The sequence below is a fragment of the Anser cygnoides genome, chromosome 2 (genome assembly GCF_040182565.1).
Source record: "Anser cygnoides isolate HZ-2024a breed goose chromosome 2, Taihu_goose_T2T_genome, whole genome shotgun sequence".
NCBI lineage: Eukaryota > Metazoa > Chordata > Aves > Anseriformes > Anatidae > Anser > Anser cygnoides.
In genome coordinates this window covers 23,215,665-23,238,659 of record NC_089874.1, presented here as the reverse complement: position 1 = coordinate 23,238,659, position 22,995 = coordinate 23,215,665, and the positions used below count along the sequence as shown (strand labels likewise).

The 22,995-nt window shown below is 38.3% G+C and overlaps 1 protein-coding gene across 3 annotated transcripts; it reads right to left on the bottom strand.

The window, feature by feature from the left end:
- Nucleotides 1-3,372: 3,372 nt before the first annotated feature.
- On the bottom strand, nt 3,373-22,986 carry DBF4 (DBF4-CDC7 kinase regulatory subunit). 3 transcript variants are annotated; one of them, XM_048061756.2, is made up of 12 exons: nt 22,797-22,986; nt 20,217-20,398; nt 14,833-15,027; nt 13,755-13,805; nt 13,127-13,196; nt 12,903-12,979; nt 11,361-11,391; nt 11,043-11,088; nt 9,310-9,441; nt 7,163-7,277; nt 5,935-6,059; nt 3,373-4,490 (listed from the first exon to the last, which is right to left on the bottom strand). In XM_048061756.2, the coding sequence occupies exons 1-12, from the start codon at nt 22,828-22,830 to the stop codon at nt 3,428-3,430; spliced, it is 2,121 nt and encodes a 706-aa protein (XP_047917713.2). In that variant the 5' UTR covers nt 22,831-22,986; the 3' UTR covers nt 3,373-3,427. The 3 variants fall into 3 exon arrangements, with proteins under 3 accessions (XP_047917713.2, XP_047917714.2, XP_047917715.2); XM_048061757.2 differs by having other exon boundaries at nt 11,043-11,085; XM_048061758.2 differs by having other exon boundaries at nt 20,217-20,395.
- Between the last annotated feature and the right edge of the window lie 9 nt (nt 22,987-22,995).

The following is a 22,995-nucleotide window of genomic DNA, read 5'->3' as shown; positions in this document are numbered from 1 at the left end:
TAGAGCAAATCACACAGAATCCCTTTTGAAGTTAAACTGATGGCACAGCCTGATCTGGAACACCCAACCGGCCGTACCCAGGGAGGTCAGTGCAAGGTTCTGAGAAAGACAGGGACAGACACCAGAAAGGTTTCTCAGGATGGCGATGGACAGGAACACAAAGAAATGACATAATAGGTGGCATGGGGAAAGCAAGCTTGTGCTGTGCAACAGTTAATTAAATGTATGCTAACTTCAACCCCACTCAGAGGCAGAAGGCTGGCTTTCCGGACATCAAGCTGCTGCTTTGTTTCGAGTGCTCTGCAGTGTTGTGTTGAGCAAGGGCTGCTGCTTGAAGACCCTTGTACCACCTTTGGAAACACAGTAACAAGACGGGATGTTGACAGTGACTCCCCTGTGACAGGATGACCTTCCTTCTCAAGGTCTGCAGCCAAAAGTTTCATTAGCATGGTCTTAGAATGGCAAAAGGAATATGGGAGAGACATCTCTACCATGCTGGACGGTGGCCTCAATCTTAAGACAACGACAGCCTGTCAGTCCTGACTTTTATAATCTCTATTTACCTGCAAAAGCCTGGTGCTAGGTGTGAACCACACAAAGCATCCTCCTGACCAGTTTGTCCCAGCCAGCATGGAAGCATGGACATGTTTTGACAAGCTACTCTTGAAAATCAGTTACTTTTCCCTAAGCTTAGGGCAGATAGACTGCTCTCCTGTCACGGTCAAGAGCAGCAAGATGCTTCACCAATGGTCACGGGAGCCAGGAACCCCACTCCCAGTGGAAGATGTTAAAACAGTGCTGAAGGAAAAAAAACAGTTATTTTGAACAGAAAGAATAACAAAATGGAAACCAACAGAACTTGAATCCTTGTAGCACGTTACTGAGCTCCTTTAGGAACATGGCCCTCTAGGGGCTTACCTGAATGTGTACAACTCAGAAATTATTGCAGAACACCACATAGGTGCATGGTTTTGGAGTCATCAATCCCCACTGTCACCCTATATCCCTATGATTAACTCTGTGTACATTCATATGCACACAGACAAACACACGTAGCCCGGATCCTTGGGAACTCTGTCCTCTCAGCCACTCTGTAGATTTACCTGAAGAGAAATATTTCTGTTCCTAATGAAGACATACCATGGAGTGGTCACATGTAGTAGTTAGACATCCACTGCAAAGATACCAAACCAGCCTTAGTTTAGATGTAAGGAAAGTACAACAGCACTTTTCTTCTAATGATTTATAAAAGCAGCTTTCAGCACCTACATATCATTTGATGTTATCATCCCAATTTTACATTGTGTAACTACAGTTTCCATTTTAAGTTTTTAATGGAAAAGATTTCTCCCTCTCTCTCAGTAATGAAACAAAAAGCGGGTACCAGACACCAGATCAGTCTCCACTCATCCTTACACTGATGTATCAAACCAGCGTATTGTTTGTGCAAGCTTTTAGTAACCCTGTGCACGTGCACGAGTTCTGTTTTAATGCTTCAAAGATTACGCTAAAATCTTCCCCAGAAATGTGCTTGCCACACCTATGAAAAGGACACATTAAGGTCGCCAGGTCAACAAGACACTCATTTAGAATAGAATATTAACAATTGTTTTTGAATAGAGTATAAAAAATTACCTACATCAGCCTCTCACATCCACAGATAGCAAGACAGACTATCCAAAAATGAAGTGACATTAGAAATGGGTATAGCTATTAAGAACGAACCCAAACTGTAATTATGTGCATAATAATTACAAAGATGTACTTACAGATAAAATGTACTTCTAACACTGAACCTTTATTCTAGTGACTTAATTGTACTTGTAGTGTTTGACATTTCTCAGAATTTCTGCCACACATTTTGAAAATATACATTTCTCTTCAGACTTGGAAGTCAGAGACAAACATTCCAGGAACTAGCTTTCTATACTTCATTATTTTTTCAAATAGTAATATAATTCTTCTTAAATTTGAGGGAAAAAATAAAAAAACACAAAAGATGAACAGATGAAAATCAGACACAACGTGCTGAATTTCTTTGATGTGCTTGAATCTTTTGTGAATCTAGATCAGAAGAAACAACGAATCAAGCCAAAACTGACCAGTAAGCTTGTGAGACCAGAAGCAGTTCTCACCCAACTGTACAGGCAGTTGTATGAACAGTCAAATAAGGACTGCCCTAAGCAGCTACTTTAAACATAAACTGTTAGATTTAGATGCTTTTTAAAGGAAAGTAATTTTATGTTATTTTCCTCAGCCCTCCCTGCATACCGCAAAGCTTTACCTACCTCTCATCACAAATGTCATACACCAAGGGGCAAGCACCTGTAAACAACTGCTGAAGACACCAAGCATAAGAACACTGAAAGAGTAAGTTTGAGAATATTAAATGGGTAAATTACTCATTTGCGCTTTTACGCAAAAATTAATGACAGTAATTTCTGCTGGTTTATATCTTAGACCATCTTAACCTTGAGGCTTCACAAGCTTCACATTTACAAAGCTTCATGATCACCCCCACTGTACTTCACTATTCATGCCTTGCACTGATTTACAGATCTGGAAATCCTGAGAGATCAGCTCTGGTAAAGATTCAAAGTATTAAAAAAGTTTTCCCAGTTTTCACTTATGTCTTTCCCTCTGCTTCCTAGTAGGCTAGTCAGACGGGCTGGCTATTCTGAAAGAAAAGTCAAAACAAGGGCCCAAACGAATCAGAAACCCAATCAGAAACCTACTGGCTGTTTTGTTTTTACTGCTGCTTTTTGTTCTTTTGTTGTTTTTAAACAAGAAAAATTAAGCCACACATCTGTTGCTTTCCACTGCCTACATGTAGTTTTAGTTTAAATATAAATTATGGCAGGGTAGCCAAAGAATCCACTACGTGCTTTCCTAATCCTATTTCTTTGTGATTACATAGACTCCCTAAGACAACTTCAGCACAGAAATATTAAGAAAACAAGTGACTTTTTTTTTCCTGGCTTTCTCCAGTAAAGTAGCAGCAGAAGAAACAGGAGGGCAAGCAACCAAATCTCCACAAATCATTGGTGATCCATAAATGATAGACCTTATTTACAGTAGAACATCCATTTATAAATAATGCGATTATTTAGAATGTATCATGTAAGTGTGCTTATTTAATGACTTTAGAAAATTCCACTATCCAAAAAGCTAACATACTTATTGATTTTGCATAGCAATTAATTTAACCATAAACTCAGCGTTCAGAACCCTTTACCAGCTGTAATAAAGCAGCAAGTACCTTTTAAGACCCTTCATTAGTTAATTCGTATTTGCAGATACAGAAGTTTTTGCATTAAAAAACTGAAAGCATCTGTACATAATATATAACACAACAATCAAATTTCCCATGAATAAAATCTTAAATTTGCAAATTTATTTGAAAATCATTATATTAAATACAGCAGCATTAAAATCCAACAAATGGGGATGAGGATGAAGAGGAGAATAACGAACAAACAACATTTGTGTTCTGCCCTTCCCATATATCTTTTATGCCAGTTGAATCTTTGTTGTCAGTGTAAACTGAAAAACCTCCAAATTCAGAGTTTATTTCACTTGTCTGAAATAGTTCCAGTAGGGCTTGCACTGGTGAGCTACAAGCACTCTTCTTCTCTTCAGGAACACACAATCCATCTGTGTACTTTACACATAACTCCATATTCTGTTTCCGGTTTTCTCTTCTATTTCTTCCTAAGTAAAGCTTTACTTTTCTGTGCAGCTTTCCAGATGGTGAGCTGTGTGCAGTGCTGGCAGCCAATTCATTAAGTTCTTTGTTTATAGCAGGCTCAGATACCTCAGCCTCCAGAACGACATTGTGCTGCATCTGTTGATGATTATCACATAAATCATGATGTTTCTTGACAAATTTAGGATTGGCATCTGTTTTTTTCAAACACTTTGCTGGTAGGACTACCGTATTATTTAATTTTCGTTTTGCCTGCGGTAAGTTTCTGTCTTTTTCATCAAAATCTGTAACTCGAGTATGAGAATACACAGTACACACGTCTCCCTGAAAACACTGTAAATTCCTTTTATTTACTTCTGGTTCAAACATTTCTTTACTGAATGGCTCAAAAGTTTGAGACAAGTTCTCCATGTAGAATTTGTCATCTTTCTGAGGAAGTAGTTGTATGAAATTCGATGATATAACAGTGTCTCTTAAGTTTGTGACATAGGAGCAATCAGTTTTAGTATTTTCATTATTTCTGAATCTACTTTTTACTTCTGAAGGTTGTGACAGATGACAATAAAGAATTGAACAAAGAGATCCAGAAACAGGGGTAGGCATTGGCACAGAATTTGGTTGTATTTCTGTAGTCTGGCGATCCAGTTTGAGCGCCTGTATTGTAGTATCTTTCCACGAGTAACTTTTCAATGAAATGCGTTGCTTTTTCAGTCGTTCTTTCAGCTCGTCTGGTCTGGTTATCTTTCCAATAATAGGAGAAAAATATCCTGTACTACATTTTGTCCTACAAATAAATTGTTTACAATGATTAACAATCAAATCATTGACAGAAACGTGAGGAACATAATTCAATACGTAAACAGCTCAAGACAAGCAACCAAACGGACATAATTTTTGTTTTTACATTTAAAGGCAAGTTAGGGCAGCAACAGTATTTCTATGGGAACAGAGTGCCTTGTATTTGAATTTGACATTTTCCTATTGATTTCTACATCTTATGAAAACGTTTTAAAAATACAAGTGGTCTAGTATTTCAGTATCAGTCGCGATGCTACTAAGACCAAAAGTTGATGAACACAATGACTATAAATGTTTATAAGTATTCTGTGTTAGATACACACAAGCTTAGTATAATTACATATGCTTTTCCCTAAGATAATAACTAAATACCCTGAATATTTTCAAATCACAAAAGGAAAAAGGGCTTGCTTTCGTTAGGCTATGAGTTCGACTATTTACATTTCTTTTGATTTCACTTTTTCTTCAATTCTTTTTAAAGAAGCGAGAAAGTTATTTCCTTTTCTCCTGACTCATTTACAAACAAACCAGTGCACTCTTGATTTGAGTCACTACTTAAAGTAATGAGGATACTGGTGTTTATAGTCCATACTTTCTCTCCCACGTAAGCATTTGAGGAAGAAACTACTGATAGAGGTTGTAGGTGTGGGTGGGCAGGCATGCACACCTGCTTCTAGTTGCCTTTTTAGTTTGTTTTTTAAATACCAATATGTAGATGATCTTATTAGGTTTTACATTTTTAGCGACGTGGTAAATAAAACCAACTATTTAAAATATTAGCAAATGAATTATAAAACATATGGTCTAATATGTCCAAATTTCTATAGAAATAAAGGTCACTTTTATATAGAGCAAAGGAAGTACAAAGATGGTTCATTTTCAAGCATTAATATATGTAAGAACAGTTACAGTGAAGAGAGGAAAATCCGCTTTCTTTGTCCAGCACAATAAAAGCTAAGAGCCTTAGATTATAGATAGGGACATCTTGACTAGACTACAAAAAATCCTTCCACTGGTAAGGAAAACAGATTGACTGAGGAGGCTATAATTTGCTGATCTTTGGTTACTAAGAACATCAGAAAGTTTTTAGAGCAAGACGTCCCGATATTGCTGTCCTTCTGTCAGGTATATTTTTAGAATAGTTGATATCTTGCTTTTTTGAAGGTTAAGGATAGATGGGACAACTTTCGGCATGTCATTCTAGCCTCATATTCCTGCGATACCATTTGTACTTCAAATTTTTTTCCCCTCTGATTTCTGCTTTAAAGAACTGATTTGCCAGGTACCTACTGCATTGCAAAGGTAAGTGATGTGTATCAGACTGAAACATGTTTTTTTTCCATACTAGATTCAGAATTTCATAACTGAAGTACCTTTATGTTCAATGTCTTAATTCACAGGAGATTTAAAATTTAAGACATATAACTTACCTTTTAACATTCTTTGCGTCATCTTTGTATTCAACAAACTCATAAACAAACTTGGAGATTATATCATCAACAACTTGATACTGCGTGCTTAGTGCAAAATTTCGGTGCTGTTCACTCTCAAGATGCTGGAATTAAGGAAAAATCATGAAACAAATATAATACTACAGATATGCATACACAAATCAACACTACGATAAGGAGCAATAAGTAAACATTGATGATTTATTATCACTAGAATAGAGTAGTTCCATTTTGAAGGGACCTATAAAGATCATTGAGTCCAACCATCAGACTACTCTGGGGCTAACCCAAAGTTGTATCATTAAGAGGGTTATCCAAATATCTCTTCAATACAGACAGCCACGGGGCATCAACCACCTTTCCGGGAAGTCTGTTCCACTGTCTAACTACCCTTTCAGTACAGAAGTTTTTCCTAAGGTCTAGTTTGAACCTCCCCTGATGCAGCTTTAATGCCAGGGGAGAAGAGACTGGCACCTCCCTCTCTACTCCCCATCCTCAGGAAGCTGTAGAGAGCTGTGAGGTTACCCCAAAACCTCCTTTTCTCCAAGCTTGAGAAACCCAGTGTCCTCAGCCACTCTTCGCAGGGCATGCCTACCAGCCCTTTTACCAGCTGTGTTGCCCTTCTCTAGACGCTTTCAAGTATTTTAATATCCTTCTTAAATTGTGGAGCCCAGAACTGCCAACAATATTCTACACCAACACTAAATATAGTGGGATACTCACCTCTTTTAAGCAGCTGGCTATGTTGTGTTTAGAGCACCCAGGCTACAGTAACACCCTCTGGGCTGCCAGGGCACGCTGTTGGCTCTTGTTGAGCCTCCTGTCAACCAGCATCCAGCTGCCAGGCAGATGTAGTCCCCCATATAGGAGGAAATACATATACCCCCCAAGGATATTTTGAGGAACAGTATCAAAAGCCTTCCTAAAATCCAGAAAAACAGCATCCATCACATTCCCTTCATCCACTAAGTGGGTGCTCTTATTGCCAGCGTGTCTCAGACAGGAACTATTAGTGCCTTCAGCTACCTAGAGGCAGTAATGAAGAACTGAAATTTACAAAGGAGAAAAAAACTACTTGCTGCTTTTTAGAAGATGTACTTAACAGATCTTTTAAGATAAAAACATACATTAAACTAGCAAGTGGGAACTGTTGTTCATACTACTGTTTTAAGAATGTTTGAAAGCGTATACTTGATGTTTCACATACGGTTTGCAGATCTTCATACTTCTTTCCACAACATTCACAATATCCTTTCCTTTTTTTGTCCTTCTGAGGGAGCTGAACAGGAGTTCCACAGTCCTTGTCACTATTTATTTTGTTTCTGTTAACAGAAAAGATGTATTAATAAGTCTCACATATGAGCTGAATTCTATACTTGCCTCTTACACTAATGTTCATTCTCATTCACCTAATTAAAAAAAAATCTTTATTTCCCTTCAAACTATTTACATCACGTTAGCAAATGCTTCACAAAAACAAAGAATAATGCATTCAAAAAAAAAGTCACTTGACAAATCAAAGGATATATTAAAATCTCTGTGCATAGCTGATGTAAAGGTTTGATAAAATCAAATCTAGAATAAAAACATCTAGCATCTCTTCTGCTGTCAGTATTTTTGATGCCAAGAAAGCACACAGGAAGAACACTTGGTCTAATAGATGACCTTTCACTCCTGAATAAAAGGTAAAGGATAGTTGCATTTGTTGGTTATATGCAGCTTTTGAACATGCTGATCAAATACCATCCTGTCCTGGTTTTCACGGTACAGTTTAAGTGGAAATACAAGGAAATGAACCTCAAGTTCCTCCAGGAGATTAAACCACAGAGAGGCTTTCAATAGCTCTTCCATGACCTTCAGAGTCCTCATCTGGGCAGAGCCACTGCTTGCTGCTATTCACTATTAAACCCACCTCCAGCTGATATCCTACTAGTAAAGCAAAACCATCAATCTCAAGAATAACGACTGTAGTCTTGCCTTATGCAGAAGCAAGTAAAATTGACATCACCTTGAACATGCTCCTCTCACAGATAAAGATAAAATGAGCGAGCATTCCCCCTTACAAAATATATAACGTCCCACCCAAATATCTCTGGCATGTGCTAAATTAAAAGATTAAGTAGGAACATTAATTCAAACATAATTCCTGAAAAATTTAAATATATTATATTCCTTAATCCATAAAGTGAAAAAGACTATTGCACTCTTCTTTTGGAAAAATGCTTTGAACCATTTAAAGCACTAACTTCCCTTTTAAGGGGACACCACCAGAAATACCCTCGTTATTGCAAAGGTTACCGCTCTATTATGTTGCTACACCAGTGACATCATGGCAACATCACCTGAAAACCTCCCGCAGTATAATAATGATGAAGACTGGACAGAACCTGAACAGTGCAGAAGCTATTATACAAAAAAAAAAAAAAAAAGTATCGCACCTAAATAAATCTTATATCCAAAGGACAGAATAGCAGCAAAAGTTACTAGATAGTTACTAGAAAGTTCTGCATAAAGCACAGCTACCTTTCACCTAAATACCCTTAGTCTCTCATGAATCAATTTTGGAAATCAATGCAGTAGTCATTACTATTCACTCTCCAGATATGCTAGGCAAAAGAAATTCAGGACAACAGTTTGATTCCCCAAAACACAGATGACTGAAACTCGTACATAGTCTCAAATCATAAAATTGATTTACCAAAAAGTTCTAACTGCATCTGGAATGCTCAAGTAGACCTTGAATGCCAGAACATATCTTATAAACACCTGCTGAAAGGCCAACTGTAATTCTACCACTGTAGTGAGCATCTACTTCTCATCTCTAAAGCACTGAAGCAGCGTTTGCAGTTTAATTTCTATAAATTTAATGTTGCTTGTAAAGCAGGTGCACTCTTTAGCAACAATTTTGTACTATGAATGAATATCACTATTTAAAAAAAAAAAAACAACTGAGTGCCTACTTTTTAGCTTGTTACTGACAGATATCAAAGGAAGTCTAAAGAAATTCACTTCCTGGAAAATACTTACTGGATGGCATCCAAGATGAGGACAAAGAAGAAACCAGTGGCAGAAAGGAAAAAATTATCTTATGCTGACCCACAATGATAGGAGAACGCTGCATTTTTGGATGTATGCATCTGTATGTCCAAAAAAAGGACTAAAGACAGGATAAAGAGGGTACAGAAAGACAGACAGACAGCAAAAGTTACAGTGCAGCAAATACAACAGTCAAGATGTGGATATTAGTATTAAATATCACAAAAGTAAGAAACAGAAGAATTATTTTAGAAAACAATTATTTTAAAACTATTATAGAGAATCTCCCTCTCTATCAATAATGAATTCTCAACAAACCTTTGTTTAGACTGAGTTTGTTTTTGACCAGAAAGCAGCTTCTTATCCACCTCAAATGGACTATAAGGTTTTGGAACACAGTAGTTCAGAACTGGAAACGTAGGTAACTGCAGATAAAATGGGCGGTAGAGGCTGTATTGAGACAAAACAGATGCGTTAGAACCATCAAAAAAATATCAGTTTATATTACAAACTACAGAAAGGTTAAACATCTTTGAAAAAGCGTTTCTCTTTCACATATGATGTACACAAAATGTACATCAGGTGAATACGCTAAAGTAATTCCTTCCAATCTTGATACTTTTTCAAAACAGAAAATTGGCCTCAAGTTTCCATAACTGTCTTGCCCATTCCACCAGTATGGCTGTTATGCCTATGGACTGTGGAGATTTGCACAGCAGAATTTGAACAGAATCACACTTAGAAGGATACCAGAGCCAGTAAGTATACACTAGCACTCTGAGTACAGTAAAAGCATTTAAACTGAATCGTTTAGCTACAGTGCTGATGTTCAAGTTCGGTGTAATTCCACACCCCACACCACCCCCCCCCCCATTACTAGTATAAACTACAGAAGAAGGAAACTCTTTGCTAATCCAGAAAATGAAATAAGGACAGCTAAATATCTTCTTCAAGTTCTGAAGATTATTTATGTTGCATAACCATCTAAAAAGCACAAACATTTAAATACATTATGTTGCATAAACATTTAAAAGTGTTTCAGGTTTTAGTACCCAGTTAGAGGGGTCAGTATAGAATCCAAACTCACACATTTTTATATAAACTTCTCTGTACTTGAAAATGTGTTTGTCCAACTCTCTCCACTATCCTTATTTCTCTCATACCTATTCTTACCCTCTTACCAGATCATACCAGACTAGGTTTAGAATCCCCACCCCACATCTCCACCCCCAATTCAGGAAAGTGTCAAAGAAATCCACAGCTTGTAAACATTGTAACAAAACAGAAGTCAGTTAAGAATGTAAAGATGCAAAACATGCTTTGCAGAACTGCACTTTGTTATATTTCATTCTCTCAACTTCTGGTAACCTCTTTTCTTACTGAGAAGTTACACAACCAGGTCTGATCAATTACAGGACCAGAAAGACATGAAAATTTTAAAGTCTGAAAGTATGAGACCTCATGCTACTGCAGATACTGAAATTAGATTAACAGGGGTTTGTTTTTTAAAGAAATCATTGAACAGGAAATTCAGCCTAATTTAAAGGAATGGTTTTAAGTATAACAACTTTCTTTACAGTCTCTCAAGATGAATTTTATGAATTGGGACTACAGGATTGGAATTTAATATCGAAAGTTTTATTAGCCTTTTGGGCTACAGGATTTGGATCTAAAAAAAGACAGATAAAGTGTCAAGGTTCAAAGCTTCCAGGCTTCTTCCTTTTTATTCATCTGACCCTTGGCAGAAAATAAACCAGAAGAATCCACTCGTGATCTACAAGCTGGAGCTACACATTAACTTTCCACAGCTATTACCTATTGCAAACATTCCCTACTATCTCTCCTCTCATTCAGTGGCTAAACACAGATTCCCAGAGCATGCAGAGATGAAAAGTTTGTCTTACTGTAAGACGACACTATGCCTGGCATTTAAAGTCGGCAAGCCCAAGAAAGCTGAAATCTGAAGGCCACTTCCTCAAGACATACTTCCAAAGTGTTTCTGAATTACTCAGTTTGAGAACCACGTTATCGAAAGCACACAGAAGACTTACCAACTCCTATCCTCCACCTTCACAAACGGATTTTTCAGTCTACCTGCTCATGGAGGAGGGGGAAGGAAATGAAAAGATAAATAGTTTTCTTCATTCAGCATATTACTCTAGTACCTGAACTGATAATCAGGCATTATTTATTTTAGAACATATTATGTACATGTTTTGACAAACTCCTGAATTTTAAGAAGTTTTTCTGCAAGCCTTTCTTAGAGCTACGAATTAGAAAACAGCTTTACACTTGATCTGATAAGAACTACTACATTTTTAAGCGTTCAGCAATTCCATGAAAACCTCTACAGATACCAAAATACTTACTTCTTGATTTTGGGGTAGTAACTTGTTTTCCCTGTTGGAAAAAAAGAAAAGGAGAAAGGAAGTATAAAATTCCTGTGAAACTTATTTCATATTTTATCTCAAAATTTAGCTGTAGTTTATTTTTAACTCATGAGGGTCTTCCTATGTTAATCATAACCTGTGATATACAGTAGTGATAAATTCTGCAGAAATCAGTCTGATCAGGACTTTGGAAATAGTCACATTTCCTAAAGAAATATTAAACTCTACACTGCAAAAATGAATGTTCCCATTCAGACATTTCAATTTAATTTTTCTAAAACAAACACAAAAGCACAAAAAAAAAGACCCCACTCAGGGAAATTTACTCTTTCCTCCCCCAAAATACTTAACCATAATTGAAAACAAATTCTTAAACATGGATAAGGTTTTTCCATAGTTTACAAATGCTAACTACAACCTGTAAAAAGTTACCAAAAACTGTAGATGGTAACATTGTCCAAACAAAATAATCCTCTTTTAAATGGATTAAAAACAGATAATTTTATTAGCAATTAAGACTAAAATTAGAGTATTTTGCTTTCAGAAAAGATTGACATCTAAATTCAAGCATCAGCTTCTAACTATAATTGATTCTGGCAAAGGCACATACAATATTTTGTACTACTTGCAAAAACATACAAATATCACTGCTCTATCTATGAAAACCGAGACACAAATGATTTAGTAGAGGATTTCATGTGGCCTCAATAATTAGCTAATATGCGTTATGTTGTTTTGGAATGCAATACTACATAGCACATTGCCATTTACTTACCACAGACCCCAGCCTGTAATAGATAATTGTACAACTTCAAATGCGGAATTTAAATTGCAAAGCAACTGCAGACGGACTGCAAACAGCTAACACAGTTTCAATGTCTAAGCATATTATACACTACAGTTTGGAGAAATCAGGATTTTCACACGCCAATGGCGTATTATTGGCAGAATAGCTTGAAGATGCTTTATACTAGTTCTTCAAAAGACTAGGAAGGAAAAAAAGCAGAGTTGAGCAGCTGACAGATTGCCTAGAGACAGCCCCTTTAGGAAAACAGAACTGTGATTTTTCAAAACAAATCAATCAAAAGGAAAGGGAAAAAAATCAAAAGTAAAGTTCTAATCACTGTCACAGTGAAAATTATACAAGGCAATGTAACCACAACCTATGTTAGAATAAAACCAAGGTTCATTTTTTAAATTATTATTTCTAAAGCAGGGAGAAGAGAAATCACAAGTTTTTCAGTACTTTTGGTTCTTAGATAACCATCTCAAGAGCAAAAATCTACACACTATGTAATGCTATTATGGAATTTATTTTTGAATGCTGAAATGTATAGCTAATAAGTTATTTTTTTAATTATGGTCTTTAAATTAATCCATAAAACATATTAATCAGTGAAAAACAGAATATGAGCAAAACTTCGTTAAAATAAATACTACATACTGTGATGCTTACAGATTTTAATACGCTTGTGTTTTTTCATTTAATCAAATAAACTTTCACAAATAGCAAAAACTCACCACATCTTTCAAAGAACTGCCTGTGCTTTTAATTAGGTAGAGTTCTTTTTTCTTTTGTTCAATGTAATGCTTAACATCTGGCAAAGAGAGGGAGAATATTTAGCTGAGTTTATTTTTGTATATTTGAAGTTTTTTGTCATTTTTAATATTTTGAATTCAACAAAAGGATTAGCCAAGTCAACGTTATAAGTTCAAGTTAGGTTTTATCAAACAAAAATACTTACCATCAATATGAAGGATCTTCACTCCCCAACTCAGAGCATTGGACAGTATACTACCAGAGGGAATTAATTCCTACAGACAAAAAACATAGTAATAATTTTAAGTTATACACAGTAGAATATATACATTAACTGTAATAAATATACAACTTGTAATATGAACTGTCATAAAGCTGAGATCAAACTATAGGCACTTGATTTGCTTCTTGCCAAAAGACCACTTTCCTAAAATGACTTTTCCATCTCCACATCACTGCACTTCACCATTAAAGGATTATACTTAACCTTTCACAAAGCCAAGAGCATTCTTTACCATCATATTTTTTAATATCTAGGATCTGAACATGAAATTGTATATTTACTTCAATTTCACTAGCACTCCTCAAATGCTAGCTACGTTAGCTATCTTGGTAATTTATACTAATCATAAGATTCTATAGGCTTTAAATTCTTCAGGAAGTATCCAGAAAACACGACCTGACAATTTTGCTTAGAACAATGCCTTGACTTCTGCTTGAACATTCCATGAGAGACCTCTGTCTTACAGCACTATCACTCTAACTAGTGCTTGTTTTCCAGAACAGCAAGACCAACATTTATCGAGTACAAATTTGAGAATTACTCTGCTTACCTGCTCTCTAATTGCTTTTTCAACTAAGGATTTTCCTCTGCTCATACGTACCTATATTAAAACAGAAATACATTTGTAGCAAGTTAGAATTCATTTCAAAAAGCAAACGGTAAGGCATGTTAAAATACACATTCCTGAGCAAAAATGTAACTATAGTAATCTTCTCTTGTTTATTGTACAGCTATTTTTCATGAATTTGCATTTTTCTCACAAGGTTGTGGTTGATACAAGCAGGTGTGTGGTATGGGAAGGACAGAAAATGAGGTTTCATCAGCTGGAGTTGTGCCAGGTTTAGCTAAAGCCATCAATGTAATCAGAGCCTCAGTCTTCTCCCTATCTCTTTTACCACCAGTACAAAAGACGTACTGCATACTGTGTTGGGAAGATGAGGCGACTTCACCCACCTAGTGCAAGGAAGACCAGCCCATAGACTGTCCCCCTGTCATGTTTCTAAATAAGTACTATGGATATAGTACAGTATTTCAAAAGGATGCAAGACTTGCCCACATAACAAGCTTCATGTAAACCAGCAGAAAGTCAGATACTGTTGCAATTAACATGATTTTCTAAGAAAGAACTCAAAAAACCCTGACAATTCACAATGTTCAATTTTAATTATATCCTTGAACTCTATCAAAGACTACTTCTGCAGGTATTTGAATTAGCAATATCACAGCAAACATTAATAGGCTACATTGCTAAAAAAAATATAACCAGTAGATTCCATCACAAGCCTGGACATACTGATTCAGTTGTTAAACGTAACGATGGCAACGTTTAATTATAATTCAGTCATAATATACCGGAACAGATTTTAGTGTTGTTTGCAGAAAAGGCTCCTGTTTTCAATTTTAATCTCTGAAAATTTGCTTAATTAGCTTGAGTTTAGTTTAGTTTAAAGCTTAACAAGATTGCCTCAAGTGGTTTAAAAGTATGTTTAAACTGCTTAAAAGCAAAAACCAAAAAACGCATTCACCCAAGGAACTGTAACAATCTTCAGGAAACAAAATGGGAGAAAAACTGTAAGTGTATCTCATGGATTGTTCTTGATTTGTAGCATTATTACTAAGAAACTTACTGTATCTATTGTCTTAAATGAACTTCCATCACGTCGATCTTTTCGGTTGCTAGGATGAGGTGAACTATTTCCTCCATTGCATGCAGATTCTGGGCTAGGAACTGGAGAAATCTGACCAAGAGTTGGTGCAAATTTTGCCTCCTTTTTATTAGACACCAGATAGCTGATATCTTTGCTGAGAAAACTCTCCACTCTCTAAATATAAAGAAATAAAGCAAGCCATTATTTCAGGATAATAAATCAGTAACTCCTTGCTTTGCATATGTTATAAAGTGACAAAATTTCTAGATAAATCTAATAAATTAGTAAATAAATCTAACAGTAAGCTTAAAACCCACTGAATTAACAGGAAGATATTTTCTAAAGATTTAGACAATTATAATTGAGCTGTAGTACCACCTCACCGGTCACAAATTCCAATTTCATTTTTCTGATTTTGTAATCTCAATCAAAAAAAGAAAATGCTTTGTTTCAATTATCATCATTCCTTGAACTATCTAGGTATAATACTTCCCAAATAGAAGAATTCAAACACTGTACTGAGAAATTACAGAATAATTCAAGGAAAAGAACATTTTACATAATTTTATTTAACAGAAATTGCAAAGTGTTCAACTAAATTCAAAGACATGAATATGCAAACGTAATTGACAGTTTGCAAAGAGATATAATTCAATGAATTTTAGAACCTACAGAAGAATGATAATTTCAGGATAAATTACCATGTTTCACACCTACAGTATTCATAACCCTCCTCAGAAATGTAGAAGTCTTGAGTAGCTTCACAGTATTTTCATTCTCAGCAAGACATGTATTTTTTCCATGCTTATTCTCTCCTGTTTTGCTCTATCTTTCGTTACCTATCACTGTGCAATTAACAATTTTATTTGGCTAATTATTTCTTGACAGTTTATGTAGCTTAAAATCTTTTTACTCTTCTCCACTAATTATCAGTGTGGAAAGCACAAACTGCAGACACAGCAAGCCTCTGCCTTCTAATTCTGCTCTATATACTGTTTACAGAAGTGGGACATACAAAAATGGGACATGCACAGAGGCTTTTGAGTGCACCCCACACAAGCTATGAAGAACCATGTGGTAGTTGATCTTGAAAGCACTGGGCCTAAATCTGAAAATTTAGGCATATATTCCTCTGAATAAAAAAGGAAAACTTTATTTTCAACCTCAGACTTGTAAGCTTGTTTACATATGAATTCTTATAATTCTGTTCTAAAGACAAAGATGATAATGTACTCTGGTTTAATGCTAAATGTAAAGAGATGCGTGTAACTCGAAGTCATATTATTGTAATTTCTTGCCTGTGGCTTCAGACAGCACCCTGATTAACAAGTGTCGATTTCATACAACTGCTCAGCACTCAACTTTAGGTTCAAAAAAGTATTAGCAAAACAACACTCAGAAGAGCTAGCAATTTAAGCAAGTCCCTTTCTCTGCTGTGGTTAAAGGACATTTTTATACTTTTATTGCCACGAGTCTCTTAAACTAAGTCAAAATATCCAACTTTAGAGCGGGCTAAGTGATTGCATTGCTTGTGTGTTACTATGACATTCTGTACTTGTTTGTATCAAAGTGTGTTTTCCATACAAAAGAGAGAATTAGGTAAAACAAAGTATTAACAAGATGCTTACAGAATTTGTGATTTAAATATGAGTATTTAAAAATGTTCATTAGCAAGCTCTGTGTGGGAACTATTTACTGAAAAGCCTATTTAGATCAAACACTAAGACTGAAAATGCAAAAACCCAACTATGAAAGTATTCCATGACTAATTACCACAAGTTCCCATCCCAGAAGCATTTTCATCTGCTTTGGCATAGGTATGATGAGGCACAGAAAAGTTGTAGCTTATAGAAGGAAAGAAAAAAAAGCTAAATTGTATACAAAGAAAAAAAAAAGGAAAAAAAGAACTTATACCTTTTAAGGGAAAGTAAATAAGAGCAGTTGCCTCTCAAATTCTGTCATATGGAACCTTACTAGCCCACAGATGAACCACTGCCAGGGCAGGGGTTATAACAGCTAAACACCAGCTTTCTACCATTTAAACTCATTACTACTGCCATTTATAACACAACACAAATTAGAATCATGGAATCAGAATGGTTTGGGTTGTAAGGGACCTTTTAAAGACCATCTTGTCCAACCCCCTACCATGTGCAGGGACATCTTTCACTACATCAGGCTGCCTGCAAGTACGATGTTCCTTGTAGCTGGACTAAGAAGGCTTCATCAACAGGCTTCCCTTGACTGGGCAGCCTGCAGTAAAACCAGCAAGGTTTCTTTTCATGCCTCAGTCCTTAATTTTTACCCACAAGCTCTCAACCCGTTCACAGCTATTTTTCACAGGCAGCTCTTTGCAATCAACCCATTTGTTTACACAGAGGCCAACCCACCCGCCTCTCCTTCCTTGCCTGTCTTGACAGCCATCAATCACTGCTCCAGTCGTCCCACCACATTTTGGTGACAGTGACCAGATCCCAGTTCTCTCGGAGCACAGCGATTTCCAACTCCCATTTCCAACGCTGCATGCGTTGCTGAAGAGGTACTTCAGTTGGGCTAGCAGCCACATCACCTTTTTTAGAGGAGCATGCCATTTTGAGACAATTCCTATTTCCCTGTTGCTTCCAAACGTATCAGCAGCCTCTGGCTCTTCTCTCTCAGTCAAAACTCCATCCCCTTCCCCCACTAAGTCCAGTTTAAAACTGGTTACAGAAGTCCAGCAGCTTGTTGCCCAGGACACTCTTGCCCCACTTGGTCAGGTGAGCCCTATCAGACCAGTTTCTCAAAGGTATGTCCAAGATTGTAGAAACCAAAACCTTGGGCACAGCACCAGCCACATAGCCAGGCATTCCCCTGCTCAGGTCTTCCGAACCCTGTTCTCCACTTAGGAGGACAGAGAACACCACCTGTGCTCCTGATCTCTTTAATGTTTTTCCCAGGGACATGAAGTCTCTTGGTATTTCTGAGTTGCCTCACTGCAACATCATTTGACCCCACATGGAATAGGAGGAACAGGTGATAGTCTACAGCCTTTAACAGGCTTGGCAGCCTCTCCGTGGTATCACAGAAGCCTCTCCGTGGTATCACAGATGCAAGCTCTCAGCAGGCAGCACACTTCTCTAGGGAGACTGAACACCAAACAGGTGCTTTGGTTCCTCTCAGCAAGGAACCTCCAATTACTAACACCTTACTTGCTTTTCTGGTGTCTCTGGTTCTTTGCACAGCTGGCCTTTCCTGGGTGTTGCCCGTTACTCACACTGTTCATTCTCCAGCCCCAGAGCATTGTATCTGTTACGTAGAGGCAAGGGGAAGATTCCTCTGCCTCCTCCGAGCAGAGGCAAGGTCCGGTTTCTTTTGGCTTTGAGTTAGTCGAGTCCATCAGCTCAGGGTTGGAAGCAAGCTTACCTCCCCCTTGCACAGACGTAGCGCAGGGCTGTCGCTCGGCCTGTGACGGCACACGATACCACACGTCCATCTCTCCCTTCGGTGCCCAAACACTGCGCTGCCTGTTAAGCTCCTCTTCTAACACAGCTACTTGCTCAAAGAATTGATCCAGCTGGGCAGGCTTGCACCCATAACACCCACCACTGACTTCCCACCCTAGGGGAACTTCCAGTTGCTGGAGGCTCCGTGCAGCTCAGGCTCAGGGCACCTCTTTCCATCCTGAGAAGTCCGTTTGTGTGTAGGTGTCCCCAAAAGGAGACTGTAGTGCTTTCATCTGGTTTTTACCTTCAGGCTAGCAGTTGCAGCAGATGGACACCATTTTGTTTCAGTAGAACACTGCCTCCTTTTGGTTCCCAGAAGAGAACAAACAGCCTGCTTTCCAAAGGCACCCTCCTGCACAACCTGCCGCACAAACTGCCTTGCCATGCCCTGGCTGATGAGCCATGTCCTCTTCACAGTGCTCCTGGTCTCTAGCACTCCTTGAGGGTTGCTTTTTCTAGGCGTGGGGGTTGTTCCTGTGCATGCCAAGCCTCGTCAGCTGCTCTCGCCAGAGCTGAGGGCTCGTGGCAGGTCTCTCTGCTACCCTGGGGTTTCCTCAGTTCAGGAAACTCACCTGTACACCACGATCCATGGCTCTGCTGTGAAACATGCCAGCACCAGAGCTCATCAACTCAACAAGTGACTGATAGTTGACATTACAGTGTTTAAATTTCCCCCTTCTGCTCCTTGCCACACCATCAGCCACTCTTGTAAGAATGCCACCAGAATGAGCTGAAAAAAGTATTGTTCTTAAAGATGTGGCTTTCAGAACTGTTTGCTCACAGCAGAAGGATGGGTACTCAAAAATGCTAGGGTTAAATCCCAGATTCTAAGTGCAGTTATCTATACAAATCTTTCTGTTACGAAAGTCCCAGGCTGTCCTTGACATCCTCCCTGTTATTTGCATGCAAATAAATGCCTTTATAAAAATAATAATAATAATAAAACAAAAACAGCACACAACCACCACCTACATTTTACCTCATTTCATACGATTTTGATCCGTCCTTAAAATATCCTCTAACTCTGCTCTTCTTTTCAGCTCACATTCCAACCTTGATACTCGGGAACTGATGTTCCTACCGCCAGCCAAATCCGTACATTTCTCTCTAAATGCTTTTGGGCCCAGCAACCAGACAAAAGCTTTCTTCAGTTCTTTCTCCATAGCCTGCTCTGAATGCCAAGAGGGGTAGATATCTCCTCCCTCTCTCTTAGGTGAGAACTATTCCAGCTCAGCTTTTATAAACCTCTGTCTGTACTTACTTGAGAAATAAGCAAAACCAACCTCACCACTCCATTTTTGGCTAAGTAGCCTTTTGAAAATGCTGTCTTACGTATAACTTGATCAAATGCTTACAAAGTTCCATCTGTAAATCCAACTAAAGAGACAAACTTAACAAATAACTTGTACCAAGCTAAAAGAACATGAGGACCCACCAAGAAAACTATGTTAAGACTTTTTAAAAACGTATGCAAAACACTTCCTCTACTCTATTTAGGTTCAGATGAAAAACTTGACTTATAACATGTAAACGTGTGCCAAAATAGTTGCAAGTTGCAGAAACATTTCACCTCAAACAATGAAACTTTAGACTTTTAGTAAACTTTAAGTAAATTTCTTTAGTAAACTTTAGTAAATTTCTAAACAAATGAATCATCAACTGAAAACAAACCTTTGTAATAAATTATTGCTAAAGCTAGCAGAACAGCTTCTAGCAACAAAAAAACAAACCTTTGATAAGCTGTCCTTATTAAACATCTCAACATTAAGACAAACGCTAAAAAATAAAATCCTGTCACATTAAATGTAACATTAAAATTCAATAATAAAGAAAGTCATCCGGGATGCTTTTTGCTTCATAAAGATCTGCACATGAACTTACCCCTCCTAGTTCCTTGAGGTCCTTTCCTATTTTTTCAGAGATCACATTTGATGGAATATCGAGGTAAAACACCTTCCCAGTGAGTGGTTTATATTTCAGTTTCTCTGGTTTTCCTACATCTTTTTTCACATTCTTCAGAGAAGATTTTGTCTTTTCTGGTTTTGCTTGCATTCCATCTGCTGCTAAAAGAAAAGGGAATTTAAACAATTGTATTTTTTTTTCTTTTTAAAAAGGAAAATTCCTAAATTATGGAAATGGACAAGGCAAGCTTTCACGAAATACAGGACACTTTAAAAAAAACTAAATGTTAAACATGTTATGATTTATGTTGTTTCTGACACACATGTAGCCCTTACAAGTTTCTCCCTAAAATCACATCTTAAAAAGGACTTTTTATTTCAGTTGGTATACAATGCCATCAATTTTCTCATCCAGTTTGGCAAGCATTTTCCATCTCTGTTCCACAGTACATACACTACTTGTACTGTCACTGATGATCACAAGAACATCATTTTAGAGGAAAAGAACTGGCCTCTCTCCCTTTTTCATCTGGAAAAAAACAAAAAGGATTCATATAGGTGCATTAGAACAAGACCAGGTCAAAAGTCATGGAAACATCAAAAGTAAAAGAGCTAGATCCTACTATTTATCTAATTTTTGAGCACCCAACTGAGATGCAGGAAGACTATGCTTGAAGATCAGAATCATTTTAGCTATGACTTTTTCTGCCCTAGGGAATTTTATTCTAAAACTAAGAGACCACATACAGCAATTAAACTGTGCTGATGATCTTTCCTGAAGCTCAGCACAGAGCCTTCCACCCAAGCCTGTCAGAATAGATATTTAAGTGAATAAAAAATTCAGACTGAGTGAGAAAAAAGCCTCATTTCACAAGAGAAATCTGAAGTGTTACTCAGTACACTGAGTAGCAATCAAAAAAGCAAAAAAAAAAAAATCAATTTTGATAAGAAACAAAATAAAATGGACAATTTTATTATGCCAGTTTTAACTCATGAATCACCCACACCTTAAATACCATGAGCAGTTCTAAGAGGAAAAAAGGGGGGGGGGGGGGGGCACTGTAAAACCAAGTAAGGGAGAAAAGTGTAAGTATGAGGAAAGACTTTGTACATTAAGATTTTGTCAGTCTGAAAAAGAGTGAATTGGGGGAAATATAGTACAGATATACAAAATCAGAAAGAGCACAGAAATAATGGTTAAACAGCTTATTCCAGTACAAGAGCTACGGGGAAAAAAAAACATAACTAGCAGTCAGATACAAAACAGAAAACAAGAATTGACTGCCTACGCAACCCTGCACAGCCTGCTGCCAAAGGACACTGTCAGTACCAAGATGTGATTCTGAAGGAGGGCTGGACAAACAGATGGAAGAGAAATACTTTTTGAGGGATCCTAAATGCACAGAAGTGAACTGTAATTCATGAAATTCCTGCAACTAAACACAGCTGGAAACTAAAATAGTGTTATTAGTGGAAAGTAACTAGACTTTCTCCGTTCTTACACACACCCATTATAGGAATCCATTTACAACCTGTGATGGAGAAGGGATCATCCAAGACTGCCATATCACTAGTTTTATACAGTGGTTTCTTCCTCACTGCCCAACGCCCTACTTGTTACTTCTCTTTTGGAGAAGTTCAAAATGGACAGAGGGTTGCTGCAGGAAGTGAGCAGGCATCTTCTGGAGGCAAAAAACCCACAGGGAGAACAGCCCTTCAGTTACTCATTCTCTCCCTTCCTGAAAGTGTCTCTAGCAGGGAGAGGGCGCAGAACAACCCCTGGTGCTGCTATGTTCTCTAAGTAATAGCTACACACATTGCAGAAATGAAGCAGGAATAGCAGTCAGTTTAGTAGAATCCAGGAGACCAAAAGAATTGGAGAAATAGGAAGCATGGAGACTCCACACTGTGCAACTGATTTAGAAGCTAAACAAAAAAGAAGGATGAAATGTTGGGTCAGAGATGCGCTCAGTAAAGTTCTATAGGGATCAATACCCTGCACACACCAGCAACACCCAGGGCAGCTGAACACTTAACACGCTAAATACTGTAATTCCTATTGGAAAATATGCATTAAACTTATTAGAGATGACCAAGAATGTGGACTTAGTTAGCAGTTTCAATTGAGACTGCAATCGTAATGAAGAGTTTCCCTCGCAGCGTGCCTGCATTTTAACTCTGTGGCCCTGACGTGCCGAGGCCCCTCTCGTGCACGTCCCTGATACCAGCAAGGATGTGCCTGGGTGGAGCGGTTTCGCGGGGCGGCGGCCTAGCTTCAGCTAGCGCCTTTACCTCCCCAGCTACGCTCTTTTGCATTTAATTCCCAACATCATGCAAAATAGAAAGAAAGAAAACCCAAAACTTAAGCGGGTGAGCGCTCGCGTGCTAAAGCGATGCGTTCCGGAAGCGCCCCTCCAGCTGGCCACGGCCGCCAGAGGCTTACCCACCGCCAGCCTCACAGGGCCGAGAGGCCCCGGCCCAGCACCGACTCCCCCAGCCCGGCCGCAGGTGCCCGCCGAGCGCCCCCGGCCCTCCCCACAGCCGCCCCCCGGCCACTTACGGGGCCGCGCTGCTCTGGCGGCGCCGGGCTTCATCGTGCGGCGGGGTCACATCCTCCGCCGCCCCGTGAAGAGACCGCGGGGGCAGCGCCGCCGTTATGACCCCGGCCCCGGGCCCGGGCCCCTCGGCAGCCGTTGGGGTCCGGCCCCGTCCCCTCACGGCCGAGCTGGGCCCCACGCGCGACCCCGCTGCCGGCCGCG